General features: G+C 40.6%; 1 protein-coding gene and 1 long non-coding RNA gene across 7 annotated transcripts in view; one reads left to right on the top strand and one right to left on the bottom strand.

Annotated features, from left to right (window-relative positions):
• The first annotated feature begins 5,456 nt into the window (after positions 1-5,456).
• The window catches only part of MTFR2 (mitochondrial fission regulator 2), a 17,010-nt gene continuing 4,455 nt past the window's right edge, over positions 5,457-18,011 (top strand). For 2 of the 6 annotated variants that reach the window (XM_012182953.5, XM_060419720.1), the window contains exons 1-6: positions 5,457-5,562; positions 6,685-6,797; positions 13,057-13,161; positions 13,610-13,722; positions 15,240-15,475; positions 17,211-17,565. In XM_012182953.5, coding sequence (XP_012038343.2) covers positions 6,735-6,797; positions 13,057-13,161; positions 13,610-13,722; positions 15,240-15,475; positions 17,211-17,565 — 872 coding nt within the window. In that variant the 5' untranslated portion in view covers positions 5,457-5,562; positions 6,685-6,734. Of the gene's footprint in view, positions 5,852-6,684; positions 6,798-13,056; positions 13,162-13,609; positions 13,723-15,239; positions 15,476-17,210; positions 17,699-18,011 lie in introns of all 6 variants that reach the window. The other 4 variants (XR_009601658.1, XM_042253512.2, XM_042253513.2 and 1 more) reach the window with 4 other exon arrangements.
• The window catches only part of LOC132660252 (uncharacterized), a 22,419-nt gene continuing 21,859 nt past the window's right edge, over positions 17,452-18,011 (bottom strand). The window contains exon 4 of the long non-coding RNA XR_009601659.1: positions 17,452-17,910. This is a non-coding gene — a long non-coding RNA (uncharacterized LOC132660252). The remainder of the gene's footprint in view (positions 17,911-18,011) is intronic.

The raw sequence follows: 18,011 nt of genomic DNA, 5'->3' as shown, positions 1-18,011 counted from the left end.
TTACCTCCTCACATGTTAGTTTTTTTCAAGAATGGATCCCAGTGGTTAAAAAGAACAGGCATTAGGATGGCACTTTCGTGCAACTACTAGGAGAAAAATTTCCAAATAATGTGTCTTAATTATAATGATCTGTGTGTAAGATATTTTTCTCAAGGATGTTTTAGGTGTTTGACAACAGTGAACTGATTTGCAGTGCTTTTAAAGTGCAGAAGATAAGATCATTCTTGAAAGTAGAAAATGCTAAGTGGTTTTAATACTATTCTCCTGAGAATTGGAATCAGATTTTTTCCTAGTAATCTCTTAGGGTTGCCCAGCTTCTTGATTGAATAATAACAAGCCCCAAAAGTAGATGATACATGTTTAAAATATGCAACCAACAAAAACCTACTGTATAGCATAGGGAAGAACTGTGCTCAATATTCTGTAATAGCTTAAATAGGAAAAGATTTGTAAAAGATACGTATAAAACTGAGCCACTTGGCTATGTATACCTGAAACTAACACAACATTATAAATCAACTGTAGTCCAATATAAAAACCCCCACAGATGCCACCCCATAAAATAAATTGGGGACAAGCAAAATGATAGTAAGTACACCATAAACTTAGGTGAAGAAAGGATGTACATGCACAGTATGAAGTCTGTATTTGACAATGATAACTTCTTGGTACTGTCATAGTAATTGCAAATTCCATGGCTTGTGAAAAGCCACGTAAAATTACCACTCTCACCCTCCAGATGTTGGTTTACTTGGAATCTTACTTAGTCCTTGATTGTGGGAGGCCATAATTTTTCTGGCTTATTTGTACCAGAAAAGGAAGATTTTTGGCTGTGCCACACAGCTTGCAGTCTTAGTTCCCTAAGCAGGGATTGAGTCTGGGCCCTGACAATGAAAGCGTCAAATCCTAACCACTGGACACTCGGGGAATTCTGTAGAAATGTAGTTTCCAGGGTACTCCTGAGGCTGCTATGAGGGAAATGTTAAACGCACTTGGAGTTTTTTTGAAAGCAATTGAATATCACCACCAAGTGGAGTCATAAAACAATACGTAATTTAGAGACTTCCTTAGTGGTCCAGTGGTTAAGAATCCGCCTTGCAATGCAGGGACACAGATTTGATACCTAGTTGGGGAACCAAGATTCCACATGCCACAGAGCCACTGAGCCCACGTCCCTAAATGAATCTAGGGCCCACAACTAGAGTGTCCCCTCACCACAATGAAAGATCTTGTATGATGCAACTAATACCCGAGGCAACCAAACTATTTTAAAAACAGAATTTCACTGGTTAATGTCAGTATACAGTGATTTTGTGTTTACATTTGGTGATGATACTCAACTTTAAAAGTCAACGTGTGGCTCTTTTCACCCCTGTGATAACTGGTAAAGATGCTCATAAACCTCAGTTACTGCAGCAGTCTTCTAATTTGGAAATCTTGACCTTTAAATTTCATCTTTTAATTGCCATCAATGAAATGTTTTTCAGTTGAAAAGGTTTTTTTAACTTAAAATTTCTTTGATTTCTTGTTGCCTAAATCTTAGGATGAACTACAGGAATTTCCTCTGAGCTGTGTGTGTGTGTGTGTGTGTGTGTGTGTGTGTGTGTGTGTTTAATCCTTTGCCTTATCCTACTCCTTGTTCATTTACCTATCTTAAAATCTTACATCTTAGCAAAAAATCAAAAAATTCCTCTTGTCCTCATTCTTTGAGGCTGGCAACTCATTCTGCTTATGTGTCATGCTTTGCTAGAATAAACATTTAGCAATTAGTATTATGTGTTGTGTAGGACATACATACTATGGACAGGCAATTACCTACTTGGTAGAATGTTAACATTGTACCCTGCCACATTACTTAAGGTAATTACAATAATTGGAGTTCTCCTAATCACCTAAAATTGAGGTTTGTGTCGGAAGACTAATGGGTTTCTAACTGGGCTGTCACAAGATTAAGTACCTAGCTTTCTAGCCTTTGTTTAAACTAGCCCTCAACCTCCATTTATTCACTGGGAAAGTATTCTTAACATTGGGTTTAAAGTTGAATCAAAATTTCTTGCTCTTGAGAATATAGTACCTAGTGTGATGATTAACAATAATGTATTATTAATGATTCTGAAAAAATATATCTAGATAATAAAGCCAAAGGTGACAAGCTTTTCCCATTAACCTGCAAGTAGCGGGAGAAGGCGATGGCACCCCACTCCAGTACTCTTGCCTGGAAAATCCCATGAACGGAGAAGCCTGGAGGGCTGCAGTCCATGGGGTCTCGAAGAGTCAGGCACTACTGACTGACTTCCCTTTCACTTTTCACTTTCATGCATTAGAGAAGGAAATGGCAACCCACTCCAGAATTCTTACCTGGAGAATCCCAGGGACAGAGGAGCCTGGTGGGCTGCCGTCTGTGGGGTCACACAGAGTTGGATATGACTGAAGTGACTTAGCAGCAGCAGGATAGGGACACATCACCAACCTGCCTGGTACTGATTCCTGTGTGAGTAAAAGTAAGAGTTGGGTAGCATCTGACAGGCTGGAAAAGGCAATTCTCAAATGAGCCTATCAAAACTCGGGCCTTGTCCTCTCCAGTAGTGAGCACAAGGTACCCACAGTAAGTATGGAGAGACTGGAGCACTTGACCTCAGTGAACTCTTCAAGTAGACCTGTCAAGACAAGACTCCCTTTTAAGGACAGGACCCCACAGTGAAGAAAGGACTAAAAGGAATCTTAATGAGCAGAGATAGGAGATGAAAAGGGGCTAGATGCAACTGGGAGAGGGGAACATAGCCAGGAAGAGCTTAGAAAGTATGCCACCGTATTTTCAAACACCACTAAAAAATGACAGAAAAGGTAGAGAAGATTTACTGAATTCTGCATCATTCTCAAAGTTCAGGACAGTAATTTCACTTAAAGGTAATAGGAAAATAATTCATATCGCATAAAAGGTTATCAAGATGTGGTATGTATGACTTTTTCAGTTCAGTCGCTCGGTTGAGTCCAACTCTGCGACCCCGTGAATCGCAGCACGCCAGGCCTCACTGTCCATCACCAACTCCTGGAGTTCACTCAGACTCAGCGATTATCGAGTCAGTGATGCCATCCAGCCATCTCATCCTCTGTCGTCCCCTTCTCCTGCCCCCGATCTCTCCCAGCATCAGAGTCTTTTCCAATGAGTCAGCTCTTCGCATGAGGTGGCCAAAGTACTGGAGTTTCAGCTTTAGCATCATTCCTTCCAAGAAATCCCAGGGCTGATCTTCAGAATGGACTGGTTGGATCTCCTTGCAGTCCAAGGGACTCTCAAGAGTCTTCTCTTAACACCACAGTTCAAAAGTATCAATTCTTCAACTGTTTTAGTACACATAAAATGGAGGAAGGATCTCTGAAAAGTTAGAGGAAAGTTGTCAGCAAGGCATTCATGGAAGATGTAGCATTTGACCTGGGCCCATCTTGCACTTGGATCAGTTGAATTCTGTTAATAGTGCAGCCTGAAGGAGGTGTGTTAGTACTACTGGTTTTCCTTCTCATGCTTTCAAGGGATATTTTGCCTTTTGACCCTATTGTCTGCTGTTTTGATATCAGATTGGAAAGAGGAAGTTATAAGATCATCATGTATTTGCAAAGGCAAAAGGGAAGGATAAGGAAGCTGAAAAAAATCTAATGTAGGGTCACTGATCCATTTGTTTTCTTTTACATTTGTCCAGCAGCCCTTTCCTGCTCCTTTCATGCTTATCTAGCTTATACTACGGGGCCTGTGACTATAAGCACTATTGTTCTGCCAGTTTCTTAGTGTCAAATCATTCTTGGTGTCTGTTTTCTCTTAGGTATATAGAACTATTTTATTCAACAAACTCTTAATTGAATGCTCATCAGATATACCAGGTATTCCTCTAAAATGATGGTGATAACAGCATGGGTCAAGACAGAGTTCCTGTTCTGGAGTTTAGTTTGGCAGTAGGTGGAGCATAAATACTACATGATCTGAGTACTGTAAAGAAAAATAAATCATGGAAAGAGAGTGGAGACATGCTATTTATATGGTGTTCAGCGAAACCTCAGGTCTCCACTAGAATGTAAGTTCCAGGAGGGTAAGGATCTTAGCTGCCTTGCTAATTGCATTCTCATTGTCAGAATGATTCCTTGCACATAGTAGACATCCAGTGTTAGATGAATGAATACATGCTGTGGACACAGAGAAATTTGTTGAAAAATTCTCCCACTTAAAAATTGTGTTGGTCAGCAGGAGACACAGTTGATCTTAAATTATTATGTCACCCTAGTGCATTTCTTGCTGAAATATGAAAAGCAGGAGCTGTAGTTTCTTATGAAGCCCAGTAACTTCAGATCAGAACTCAAAATTGAGATATCAACTGCCAGGACTTGGTAATCGCTTAACCGTTGTCCGCTAGGCCAGGTCAGCATCCGGCTCATATTTGATAGCCTAGATAACCTGGAGAATTTCATGAATACTGCAGATTTCTCGATGACAGTGTTTAGCACCTGCTAGTCCCTTAAACCAAAGAAGGCAATGGCACCTCAATCCAGTACTCTTGCCTGGAAAATCCCATGGACGGAGGAGCCTGGTGGGCTGCAGTCCATGGGGTGGCTGGGAGTCGGACACGACTGAGCGACTTCACTTTCACTTTTCACTTTCATGCCTTGGAGAAGGAAATAGCAACCCGCTCCAGTGTTCTTGTCTGGAGAATCTCAGGGACGGGGGAGCCTGTTGGGCTGCTGTCTATGGGGTCGCACAGAGTCGGACACGACTGAAGCGACTTAGCAGCAGCAGCAGTCCCTTAAACAGGGCTTTCCTGGTGGCTCAGACGGTAAAGCGTCTGCCTTCAATGCGGGAGACCTGGTTCGATCTCTGGGTCGGGAAGATCCCCTGGAGAAGGAAATGGCAACCCACACCAATACTGGAATTGCCTGGAAAATTCCACGGATGGAGGAGCCTGGTAGGGCACAGTCCATGGGATCACAAAGAATCGGACATGACTAAGCAACTTCATTGGTTCACTAATCCCATAAACAACAGATGTTCGCTGAATGGATGAATGATTTAACAATAAATCGCGACACTCCACGACAGGCGTACTTGAGAGAGGGGTCCCACTTCGGGTCTGTATGTAGAGGACGATACACTTTCCCTGCGATGATCTGTACGGTGCACGAACTCGGGATCGTGAGCCTGAGCCAAAGGCCATAAGACTCCACAACTCCAGGCTTCCTACGCAGGTATTTGACAGCACTGGGGAAACCTAGAGACACCTTCTGAGCATGCGTCGCCATGTTTGTGCGATCTGCCACGCCCACCCGTTGGCTCTAAGCTTCCATTGGCTGGCCCGCTAAAGGCCCGCCCTCCTGAAGGAAAAGGACCTTGAGTGGCTAAATAACCTTCCGTAACCAATCACAAGCAACGACCTAAAGGTTTGTCCAATGACAACAGGCTTCGGTCAAGGCCCGCGGAGTTTAATTTTTGTCCGGGGACGCGGAAGTAGCGATCAGGGCTAAGCCGCAGGTTGAGTGTCGCACTGGAGGAGCGCCGAATCTTCATCCCGGATACCCCGCTGGGTGAGGACCTTCAGGGCCAATTCCGGGGCCAGTGGAGGTGGTGTTTCCGCCCGTGGCAGGAAAGCCGGGGCGCGAGGGCGGGCACGTGTGGACCTCTAAGCGCTCCTGGACCAGGGCGAGAGCACGCCTGGCCTCGTCCTCTGCGGATTCTGCCGCGAGGTTCCTTAATGACTGTAGCTTGAAGTTCCCGTGGTTGCCGGGAGGCTGGGCTTCGGAGGAAGGTGAGCCAGGCGACTGTGATCACCGAGCGGGAGAGACCCCGAGGCCGCTTGGGGCCACAGGGAGTGACGTAAGCCGGAGCTAGTCTCGGTCTGTTATTTAGTAGTTGGGTGACTAAGTCACGTCACCTATCTGGGCTGCACAATCCTTATCTTTAGAATGAGCTAGGAGGGATGGTTGGTACTCCGATACGTCAGTAAGGAAGTGTTATCATTCCTTTTGTTTGGTCAAAGTCTCTGGTCGGCCGCCTGCCTGCTCTCAAGGAAGGGCTGAACTCATCCCTGCTTAGTCTCAGCCGGAGCTTTCCGAGGGAGGCGAAGCTTTTGGCTTTCGCTATTGCAACTAACTTGAAGGCTTCCTGCTAAGTTTCCAGTCTATCCTTGATTGATATTTATTAACGAAGTGGTGCGTTGGTAAAGAATCCGCTTGCTGATGTAGATGTGAGTTCGAGCCCTGGGTTGGGAAGATCCCCTGAAGGAGCCTATGGCAGCCCACTCCAGGAATCTTACCTGGGAAATTCCGTGGACAGAGGAGCCTGGTGGGCTACAGTCCACGGGATCTCAAAGAGTTGGATACGACCGAACAGCTGAGCACACTAACACTGCGTCCCTTAAGAGGTTCAAAAAAACAAACAAACAAACAAACAAAACCCCAAAAAACCCAAATTCTATGAATTTTTAATGCAACTTAACTGATAAACTGAAGGTTTTTTTTGGTTTTGTTTTGTTTTTTTTAACCAGCCCTTCCCCATTCTCCCATTCCTCTTTGTCTCTCCTCACCTCAAAATAATGCTGGCCAGAGAGATTAGTTTAGTTGATGGTGTAATGTGTAAGGAAGGCTTTTTTGTTTGTGTGCAACAGTTATTTATCAAGAGTAATGTTTTCTTATTTTTATCCCCTTAAGGTATCAAGAAACAATGTTTCTTTGAATTTGCTTCTGTATTTGCCTCATCAATGTCATTCATATTGAGTATCTTAAGAGAAATGCTGGAATATTTTGGTGTTCCCATAAACCAGGTAAATGTTTTTAATGGATTTGAATGGACCTGTTGTATTTGGGGTCTTATTTTGGAAATGATTTATATGTCAGCATTCAAGGCAAAATTGTTACTTCTGTATAAGGTGTAACAAAGGCAAGTTTGCAGTAGTGTAGCTTTGATAATTTGAGTTAAAAAAAAAGGATGTGATTATTAGGAACCTATTTACTTGAAGGGTCAAAAGCTGATGAAAGATCAAAACCAAGCAAAAGATAGACATGACCCTCATAGATAAAATATTTTAAAAATTCTAGTGGTTTTATTTAAGGTGATTTATTTGAACTGAAACTAACATAACATAGTCAATAAACTATACTACAGTATAAAATAAAAAGTTGAAAAAAAAATGCTTGACATTTGTTATAGAATGATGAATTTTGTAGTTCAGCAAATTCAGGAGAGAGGCTGACTTAGGTGTGAGAATCATAAATCAGATTTTGTCTACTTACTGAGTAGCTATGACATCTAAGATCTAAGACAATGTGCAATTGTTCTGTAAGTGATGCAGGGTGGCAGCACATCTTTCTTGTATTCATGATTCTCAAAATATAGTGTGAGATATGAGAAATATATACATACAGCTACAAGAGTACATATAAGACAGACACAAAAATAATGGAGGGGCATACACAGAGTGGGCAAATTGTTGCTATTTGGTATGGTGAATTAGAATAGTCAAGGATAAGTAAAGGATTTTGAACAAAAGTAAGTTGAAGAATGATGGAGCCATTAATGAAAAATAGACAACTCAGTATGAGGAACTACTTTCTCCTAGGGAGATAAGTTAAATCTGTTGGAATATATAAATACAAATATCTTGCAGGTTATTAGATATATGGTTCTGGGTGTAGGAAAGAAAAGAAATTCGATTTGGCGTTTTCTATATACTTTTGTTATTTGACTTTGATGATAGAGGATGTCCATAATGAAGCATTTTGAATTTCAGAATTGAGGAGGTTAAAAAAAACAAAGACCGAGGGATAGTTGAAGATGTGCTTCAGTATTCTTGCCTTGAGAACCCCATGAACAGTATGAAAAGGCAAAATGATACTGAAAGAGGAACTCCCCAGGTCAGTAGGTGCCCAATATGCTACTGGAGATCAGTGGAGAAATAACTCCAGAAAGAATGAAGGGATGGAGCCAAAGCAAAAACAATAACCAGCTGTGGTGATAGAAGCAAGGTCCGATGCTGTAAAGAGCAATATTGCATAGGAACCTAGAATGTCAGGTCCCTGAATCAAGGCAAATTGGCAGTGGTCAAACAGGAGATGGCAAGAGTGAACGTCGACATTCTAGGAATCAGCGAACTAAAATGGGCTGGAATGGGTGAATTTAACTCAGATGACCATTATATGTATTACTGTGGGCAGGAATCCCTCAGAAGAAATGGAGTAGCCATCATGGTCAACAAAAGAGTCTGAAATGCAGTACTTGGATGCAATCTCAAAAACGACAGAATGATCTCTGTTCGTTTCCAAGGCAAACCATTCAATATCACAGTAATCCAAGTCTATGCCCCAACCAGTAACACTGAAGAAGCTGAAGTTGAATGGTTCAGTGAAGACCTTTTAGAACTAACATCCAAAAAAATATGTCCTTTTCATTATAGGGGACTGGAATGCAAAAGTAGGAAGTCAAGAAACACTTGGGGTAACAGGCAAATTTGGCCTTGGAATACAGAATGAAGCAGGGCAAAGGCTAATAGAGTTTTGCCAAGAGAACACACTGGTCATAGCAAACACCCTCTTCCAACAACACAAGAGAAGATTCTACATGTGGACATCACCAGATGGTCAACACCGAAATCAGATTGATTATATTCTTTGTAGCCAAAGATGGAGAAGCTCTATACAATCAGCAAAAACAAGACTGGAAGTTGACTGTGGCTCAGATCATGAACCCTTATTGCCAAATTCAGACTTAAATTGAAGAAAGCAGGGAAAACCACTAGACCATTCAGGTATGACCTAAATCAAATCCCTTATGATTATACAGTGGAAGTGAGAAATAGATTTAAGGAGAGAAATAGATCTGATAGAGTGCCTGATGAACTGTGGATGGAGGTACGTGACATTGTACAGGAGACAGGGATCAAGACCATCCCCATGGAAAAGAATGCAAAAAAGCAAAGTGGCTGTCTGAGGAGACCTTACAAATAGCTGTGAAAAGAAGAGAAGCAAAAAGCAAAGGAGAAAAGGAAAGATATAAGCATCTGAATGCAGAGTTCCAAAGAATAGCAAGAAGAGATAAGAAAGCCTTCCTCAGCTATCATTGCAAAGAAATAGAGGAAAACAACAGAATGGGAAAGACTAGAGATCTCTTCAGGAAATTAAAGATACCAAGGGAACATTTCATGCAAAGATGAGCTCGATAATGGGCAGAAATGCTATGGACCTAACAGAAGCAGACGATATTAAGAAGAGGTGGCAAGAATACACAGAAGAACTGTACAAAAAAGATCTTCACGACCAAGATAATCATGATGGTGTGATCACTCACCTAGAGCCAGACATCCTGGAATGTGAAGTCAAGCGGGCCTTGGAAAGCATCACTATAAACAAAGCTGGTGGAGGTGATGGAATTCCAGTGGAGCTATTTCAAAGCCTGAAAGATGATGCTGTGAAAGTGCTGCACTCAATATGCCAGCAAATTTGGAAAACTCAGCAGTGGCCACAGTACTGGAAAAGGTCAGTTTTCATTCCAATTCCAAAGAAAGACAATGCCAAAGAATGTTCAAACTACCGCACAATTGCACTCATCTCACACAATAGTAAAGTAACATTCAAAATTCTCCAAGCCAGGCTTCAGCAATATGTGAACTGTGAACTTCTAGATGTTCAAGCTGGTTTTAGAAAAGGCAGAGGAACCAGAGATCAAATTGCCAACATCCGCTGGATCATGGAAAAAGCAAGAGAGTTCCAGAAAGACATCTATTTCTGCTTTATTGACTATGCCAAAGCCTTTGACTGTGTGAATCACAATAAACTGTGGAAAATTCTGAAAGAGATGGGAATACAGACCACCTGACCTGCCTCTTGAGAAATCTGTATGCAGGTCAGGAAGCAACAGTTAGGACTGGACATGGAACAACAGACTGGTTCCAAATAGGAAAAGGAGTACGTCAAGGCTGTATATTGTCACCCTGCTTATTTAACTTCTATGCAGAGTACATGAGAAATGCTGGGCTGGAGGAAGCACAAGCTGGAATCAAGATTGCTGGGAGAAATATCAGTCACCTCAGATATGCGGATGACACCAGCCTTATGGCAGAAGATGAAGAACTAAAGAGCCTCTTGATGAAAGTGAAAGAGAGAGTGAAAAATTTGGCTTAAAGCTCAACATCCAGAAAACGAAGATCATGGCATCTGGTCCCATCACTTCATGGCAAAAAGATGGGGAAACAGTGGCTGACTATTTTTCTGGGCTTGCAAATCACCACAGATGGTGATTGCAGCCATGAAATTAAAAGACGCTTACTCCTTGGAAGGAAAGTTATGACCAACCTAGACAGGATATTGAAAAGCAGAGACATTACTTTGTCAACAAAGGTCCGTCTAGTCAAGGCTATGGATTTTCCATTGGTCATGTGTGGTTGTGAGAGTTGGACTATAAAGAAAGCTGAGGGCCAAAGAATTAATGCTTTTGAACTGTGGTGTTGGAGAAGACTCTTGAGAGTCCCTTGGACTGCAAGGAGACCCAACCAGTTCATCCTAAAAGAAATCAGTCTTGAGTGTTCATTGGGAGGACTGATGTTGAAGCTGAAACTCCAATACTTTGGGCACCTGATGCAAAGAGCTGACTCATTTGAAAAGACCCTGCTGCTGGGAAAGATTAAGGGCAGGAGGAGAAGGGGACGACAGAGGATGAGATGGTTGGATGGCATCACTGGCACAATGGACATGGGTTTGGGTGGACTCCAGGAGTTGGTGATGGACAGGGAGGCCTGGCGTGCTGCGGTTCATTGAGTTGCAGAGTCGGACATGACTGTGCGGCTGAAATGAACTGAACATATCACTGAAACAACTTGAAAATCCCTACTTAGTAGGAAAGTCAGTGAAGTCAGTAGGAGAGTGCCAGAGCAGAAATAGAAGAGGGAGGTGAAATCGTAAGAGTGATGAAGATGGTTAGTGGCAATAAGGAATGAGAGAGAAGGACAGAAGTTTGGCAGAACGGAAATTGTAGAGCAAGACATTCACATTATCCTGGAGTTATGTGAGTGTGTGTGACATTAGTGGCCCTCACTGTAGTGGAGCCTCTAGGCCTGTGGTTCTTAGCAAGGGTGCACCTGTGAGTGATCTGCAGAGCCACAGAGATAATTATGTTAATTAAGTCGGGCTTCTGTACCATAGGCTGTGCTGATCAGTGTGAATGTCACTTTAAAATACTTGAAATGTCTAAGTTGAGATCTGTTATAGGTATAAAATATACAATGGATTTTGAAGATTTAGTCTGGAATGTATTATAAAATAATGGCATTGTTTTTAAAAAATGTTGATTTCACATTGACATAATATGCACATATGAATTAAATACATTAAGGAAATTAATTTCACTTGTTTCTTTCTAGTCTTCAAATGTAGCTACTAGAAAGTTGTATAAGCTGTTTGTATGTTTTGGATATTATCCAGTTGTTGGTTGCAAATGTTTTCCTCCATTCTGTAGGTTGTCTTTTTGTTTTGTTTACGGTTTTCATGTGGTGCAAAAGCTTCTGAGTTTGATTAGATCCCGTTTGTTTTTGCTTTTATTTCTTTTGCCTTAGGAGACCAATCTGAGAAAATATTGCTAGAATTTATGTCAGAGTATTTTGCCTATGTTGTGTTCTGAGAGTTTTATGGTATCATATCCTATGTTTAGGTCTTTAAATCATTTTGAGTTTATTGTTATGCGTGTTGTAAGGGAGTGTTCTAATTTCATTGATTTGCATGTAGCTGTGCATCTTTCCAGCACCACTTGCTGAAGAGACTGTCTTTTCTCCATTGTATATTCTTGCCTCCTCTATCATAGATTAATTGATCGTGCATGGGTGGGTTTATTTCTGGGCTCTCTGTTCTATTCTTTTGATCTTCATGTCTGTTTTTGTGCCAATACTACATAAGTAAGAATGAAAAATTTGGCTTAAAGCTCAACATTCAGAAAACGAAGATCATGGCATCCGGTCCCATCACTTCATGGGAAATAGATGGGGAAACAGTGGAAACAGTGTCAGACTTTATTTTTTTGGGCTCCAAAATCACCACAGATGGTGACTGCAGCCATGAAATTAAAAGACGCTTACTCCTTGGAAGAAAAGTGATGACCAAACTAGATAGCATATTCAAAGGCAGAGACATTACTTTGCCGACTAAGGTCTGTCTAGTCAAGGCTATGGTTTTTCCTGTGGTCATGTATGGATGTGAGAGTTGGACTGTGAAGAAGGCTGAACGCTGAAGAATTGATGCTTTTGAACTGTGGTGTTGGAGAAGACTCTTGAGAGTCCCTTGGACTGCAAGGAGATCCAACCAGTCCATTCTGAAGGAGATCAACCCTGGGATTTCTTTGGAGGGAATGATGCTGAAGCTGAAACTCCAGTACTTTGGCCACCTCATGCGAAGAGTTGACTCATTGGAAAAGACTCTGATGCTGGGAAGGATTGGGGGCAGTAGGAGAAAGGGACGACTGAGGATGAAATGGCTGGACGGCATCACGGACTCGATGGACATGAGTCTGAGTGAACTCCGGGAGATGGTGATGAACAGGGAGGCCTGGCGTGCTGCGATTCATGGGGTTGCAAAGAGTCGGACACGACTGAGCGACTGAACTGAACTGAACTGAAAGCATTCTTAAATTGTTTAGGGCATGATTCATTTATTCACCCCTTTAAAGGAAGTTACATGAGTATACTCTGTATTACTTCATTGCTTGAGAAATTGACATTGTCAGTTTTTAATAAAGTTCCCCAGGGTATTTGGTCATTACCAGAAATAAAGGGAAATGAATTTGTGGTGCTTTCTCAAAAGATCTTCTTCCTGGAATATGCTTATGTTAACTGCCTCCCTCAGCTGCACTCCCCTGTACCCCCACTTTTTAAAAAATACATGTGAATAGTTTGATTCTTTGAAGAAAATAATTTAAAAGCATGCAATGCTATGTTTTTTTAAAAAATAAATGCTATCCTATCTTTAACATTTGTTCTTTTCTTAAGCAATATAAACATGCTCAACAGAGTACTACTTTTTAAATAATGATTTATGTTTAAATAGGTTTTACGCATTTGGGAAAATAAAGACTATGGATCAGCTCGGAGTATTGTTCGTATCATTGGGAAACTTCTTCCTTTAGAACCTTGTCCCAGGCCTAATTTTGAGGTAAGTCAGTCAACGTGTATTATTTAAGTACCATGTATAAAAATTTCTATAGGGAAATAGGGACATAGACTGGAATAGAAGAAGAAATGTTTCCTGCAAACCAAAAACCTGTAGCTTATCTTGGAAACAAGTCATTTCATCTGTGTTTTTGTCTTTATTGCTTTAATTATATCCAAAGATTGGCAGATGTGAAGAAACCCCTGAGTCGTTTCTTTGATTCTTTTAGTCTGCGTTTTATGTTGGATGACATTCCTAGGGGAGAGAACAGTGCTGTATGCATAGACTTTAGAACTGTGTTTTCCTGAGTCCTTTTTTTTGCTAACAGGTGTATGTTTTCCTCTTGCATATCCTTTCTCCTTTTCACACTTGTGTAGGTGGTTTCCGCAGGCATGTGTATCCCCCTGACTGCCCGCAGAGCTCTGACTTTCTTTTCCCTTTTTCCCTTTAGCTGGTTCCGCTCTTGAACTCTGTGGACCCGGCTAACTGTGGCTCTGTAGTTCCGTCTTTTGCTGACGTTTGGTGTGTGGCAAATGATGAAGAAGCCAGTTATCTCAGATTTCGGTAATTTTTCTACGTATCTTGAAAAAGTGGGGTGTGGGCTACAATCTGAATTCTTGCCAGTGTTGAAGTGTGTTCAGACTAAGTGAGGCTTTTCATTTATTTTGTCTAGCTTTGTAGTACACTTGGAGAAGGCAGTGGCACCCCACTCCAGTACTCTTGCCTGGAAAATCCCATGGATGGAGGGGCCTGGTTGGCTGCAGTCCATGGGGTGGCTGGGAGTCGGACACGACTGAGCGACTTCACTTTGACTTTTCACTTTCATGCATTGGAGAAGGAAATGGCAACCCACTCCAGTGTTCTTGCCTAGAGAATCCCAGGGATAGGGGAGCCTGATGGGCTGTTGTCTATGGGGTCGGACATGACTGAAGCGACTTAGCAGCAGCAGTAGTACACTGAGTCCTACTAATGTCTTCATGATAAGGATGACTGGTGTTTTTTTTTCATTTTTGGCTTTTCTTAACGATGTTTAAACCTAACCCTAGCCTATGAAGGAATGATATTAAAAGGGTTTGAAGATCACTGCATTCATTTTTAGGAGAAAGCTCTTTCCTGTATACTAAATACTGGATCTATTTTTCTTTTAAATTATTTAGTTCTGGCTACTCTAGGTCTTCGTTGCTTTCTGTGGGCTTTCTCTAGTAGTAGAGAGCGGGGCCTCCTCTCAAGTTGTAGTGCCGGGGCTTCTAACTGTGGTAGCCTCTTGTTGCAGAGCGCGAGCTGGGTAGATTGCATCTTGTGGGCTCTGGAGCACAGGCTCCGCGGTTGTGGTGCACAGTCCACTATGCCCCTCGGCAAGGGGAATCTTCCTGACCAGGGATCAAACTCGTGTTCCCTGCATTGGCAGGTGAATTCTTAACCACTGGACCACCAGGGACGTCCAATATTAGATCTATTTTGTTTTATATATTTAACCAAAATTTATACAGTGTTTACTATATACTAGGCAATGATGTTAAATATATTTCATCATTTCGATGTTTTACTGGTTGGGAATACTAACTTAGGTGTTGGTGTATTCAGATACAGGCTGTTAGTACAATAAAGGTCAATTATTCAAAATTTCTGCTTAAATTTATTCTATGTAAAGCTGGTTTATAAATTTTCAAAAAATTAGAGTACTTACCCCAGTATAACATGGAATCCTTTCAAGCCTTATATTCCAAATATGTAGAATTTCTAAATAAATTATTTCTAAATAAATCCATTTGTATGGTTTGATATTAACAGAACAATTATAGGATAATTATTTCTGGTTTACAGTTTGAAAGCAAGATGTGTCCCTTTATTCACTGATCACTTTTGGTCACCTGCTAAAGGCAGCATTCTGTTCTGGGTATTGAGGATACAAAGTTGTGTAAGATACTGTTTGTCCTTAGTGAGTCTACAGATAGTTATAGAGTAAAGAGAGCTATTCTGATTTTGTTTTGGTGTTTTTGTTCTTTGACTGAAAGAAATTATTTCTCTTAGAAAATTTTCCTTCCCCCATCTATCTGTTTTTTCCTTCATTCCACCCATAGAAATAGTACATGGAAAAATGAAGAAGAGGAGAAAATTGCATCTTTTCATCCTTTGCAACTAGTTGAAGGTCCATTGACACCTGCTGTAAGGCATAACAAACCAAGAAAAAATGATTGGCCTGAAAGTGAAACTGCAATTAAAAAGATAGCTGCCCTTGAAGATGAGCTAGCTTTTCTTCGCTCTCAGATTGCTGCAATTGTGGGACGGCAAGAACTGGGAAACAGTACAAAAGCTGGTAAGTAACATTGGGTTTTTGTTTTGGTTGGATGATACTCCTCTAGTATTTTAAGTTCTAAGTAAGAAAGTTCTAAGTAAGAAAAGAATGTTTGCTGCTAACGTATCCTCTGAATGACATGGAATATGAAAGGATGTTGCGTGTGTGTGTGCGTGTAAATATATGTATATATATAACTGCTGATGTTTATTAAGAATAAATTAAGATGCATTTGTAGTGACCAGAATGGCTTTGGTTTAAAGAAGAGCTAGCTATGCTGCCAAAGATTCTAGTTTTATATTTAAAAGCCTATTTTCCAAGTACAGTTGTCCCTCAGCATTTTGGTTCTAGGACCCCTGTGGCCACCAAAATCCAAGGATACTTACGTCCCTTATATAAGATGGCATATTTATATATAACCTGTCACATCCTCCATCTTCCTGTATACTTTAAATTATCTCTCATTACTTATAATACCTAATAAAATGCAAATCATTGTAAATACAATGGAATTGCTATGTAAATGGTTGTTAGTGCGTGGCAGATCAAGTTTGACTTTTTGAAACTATCCTGGAATTTTTTTAAATTATCATATTATTTTATTTATTTAATATAAATTTATTTATTTTAATTGGAGGCTAATTACTTTACAATATTGTATTGGTTTTGCCATACATCAACATGAATCCGCCACGGGTATACACGTGTTCCCCATCCTGAACCCCCCTCCCACCTCCCTCCCCATACCATCCCTCTGGGTCATCCCAGTGCACCAGCCCCGAGCATCCTGTATCATGCATCGAACCTGGACTGGCGTTTCACATACGATATTTAAAAAAAAGAATATTTTCAATTGGCAGTTTTTTGAATCTGCAGATGTAGAGGATATGGGTGAGGATATAGATGGACGACTGTAAGCTTTACTGAGTCTTTAGAAAATCGTTAGAAATTTAAGCAGAGGGATGCATTAATTTGAGAGAAGAGTATAGGTTTGAGGTTCATATATTTGCTGTTTGAAGTTATTGCTGCTATGCTTCCATCAAATCTAGGTGAATACTGTTTTCTAGATGATTCTCTCAAATTTTTAGAGATGTGACTTGCTTTAAATACAATATACAAACACACGGTATCTGTATGTATGTAGAAACACCTATATGAACACATATATGATTTGTTTATAACCCATATTTGTTTAGTATTATATATTTACAATTTATATGAAATATTATATAGTATATGTTACTATAGAATAAATGAGATTATATATACACTTTTTAAAAAGTAGTCATGTTACATATGATTTTAGGAGCAAATCTGTTGTAAAAAATTTAAGTATTTGGTATCCGTCTTAGGCTCTTGCCTAGAAAATATGTGTCTGGGTGTTTCTACAGTGTCATCATAGAGTGAATATATCAGTTCATGTGTTTCTAGCCACAAGCTGTTGATCATGTTTTAGCTTTTGTAAACTGAGAATGAAATTTAGATTGTAACTGAAAATATTTTTTATTTTCTCTTTGAAATACATTCTCTCCCTTCCCCCTACACAGAGAATCCTAATTGGATTAAAAAGAAATTTACTACTTGCTTGACTCTTCCAAAAATTGCTAAGCAGATGGGGTTGATTCTCCTTCTTGGCCACCGTGTCATTTGTTTTGATAGCATTACAGAAATTGTTCCTATTTTGATTCTAATTAGTGTTACATGTTATATCAGAGACAGTTTTGTATGATTTTTCAACAGACTAAATTTTCTCTAGGTTTCCTGGACTTGAATGACAGGCCTAGTGGTTTTGGACAAAAGCCATCATCAGGGGCTACTCAACTCAATGTCAAACAAGATTCGTTTTCAAGTTCAGTGCTTCCCTCTTCTCCTCCTCCACCACCGCCTCCTCAGATTTCTTCTATACAGCCTCCATGTTCTCCTCTCTTGAAAACAGCATCTAATAATATTTGTGCAGCAGATAATTCAACAACTGAAGTGAAAAAACAGCACCCAGATGCTAGGAACACCAGTTATAATCATCATTCAAAAAACCAGAAAAATGAAGCTGTTCCAAACATGTTGGATGTTCTAAAGGATATGAATAAGGTTAAACTACGTGCTATTGAAAGGTATGTTGTCATAATTTGCAAAATGAACCAGAATTTTATCAGTGGTGTTTAAATAAATTATTTTATCAAAGTAAACCTATATAAGGGCTTCCCTCAGGGGTTAAAGTATCTGCCTGCAATGCGGGGGACCTGGGTTTGACCCCTGGGTCAGGAAGATCCCCTGGAGAAGGAAATGGCAACCCACTTCAGTATTCTTGCCTGGAGAATCCCATGGATGGAGGAGCCTGGTGGGCTACAGTCCACGGGGTCGCAAAGAGTCGGACACGACTGAGCAAGTTCACTTTCACTTTCACTTTCAAACATATATGTCTTCTCTTTGATTCTTCTTCACCCCAAACAGTGCTCCTAAGAGAGAATCATTTTCAAATTTTTGTGACTCTTCTAGTGTCTTACCTTCATACTTTTGAGACAACATTATACTTTTGCTATTTTTTGGTATTTTAGTT

The sequence above is a fragment of the Ovis aries genome, chromosome 8 (genome assembly GCF_016772045.2).
Source record: "Ovis aries strain OAR_USU_Benz2616 breed Rambouillet chromosome 8, ARS-UI_Ramb_v3.0, whole genome shotgun sequence".
Taxonomy (NCBI): Eukaryota; Metazoa; Chordata; class Mammalia; order Artiodactyla; family Bovidae; genus Ovis; species Ovis aries.
This window is presented reverse-complemented; position numbering and strand designations above follow the sequence as displayed.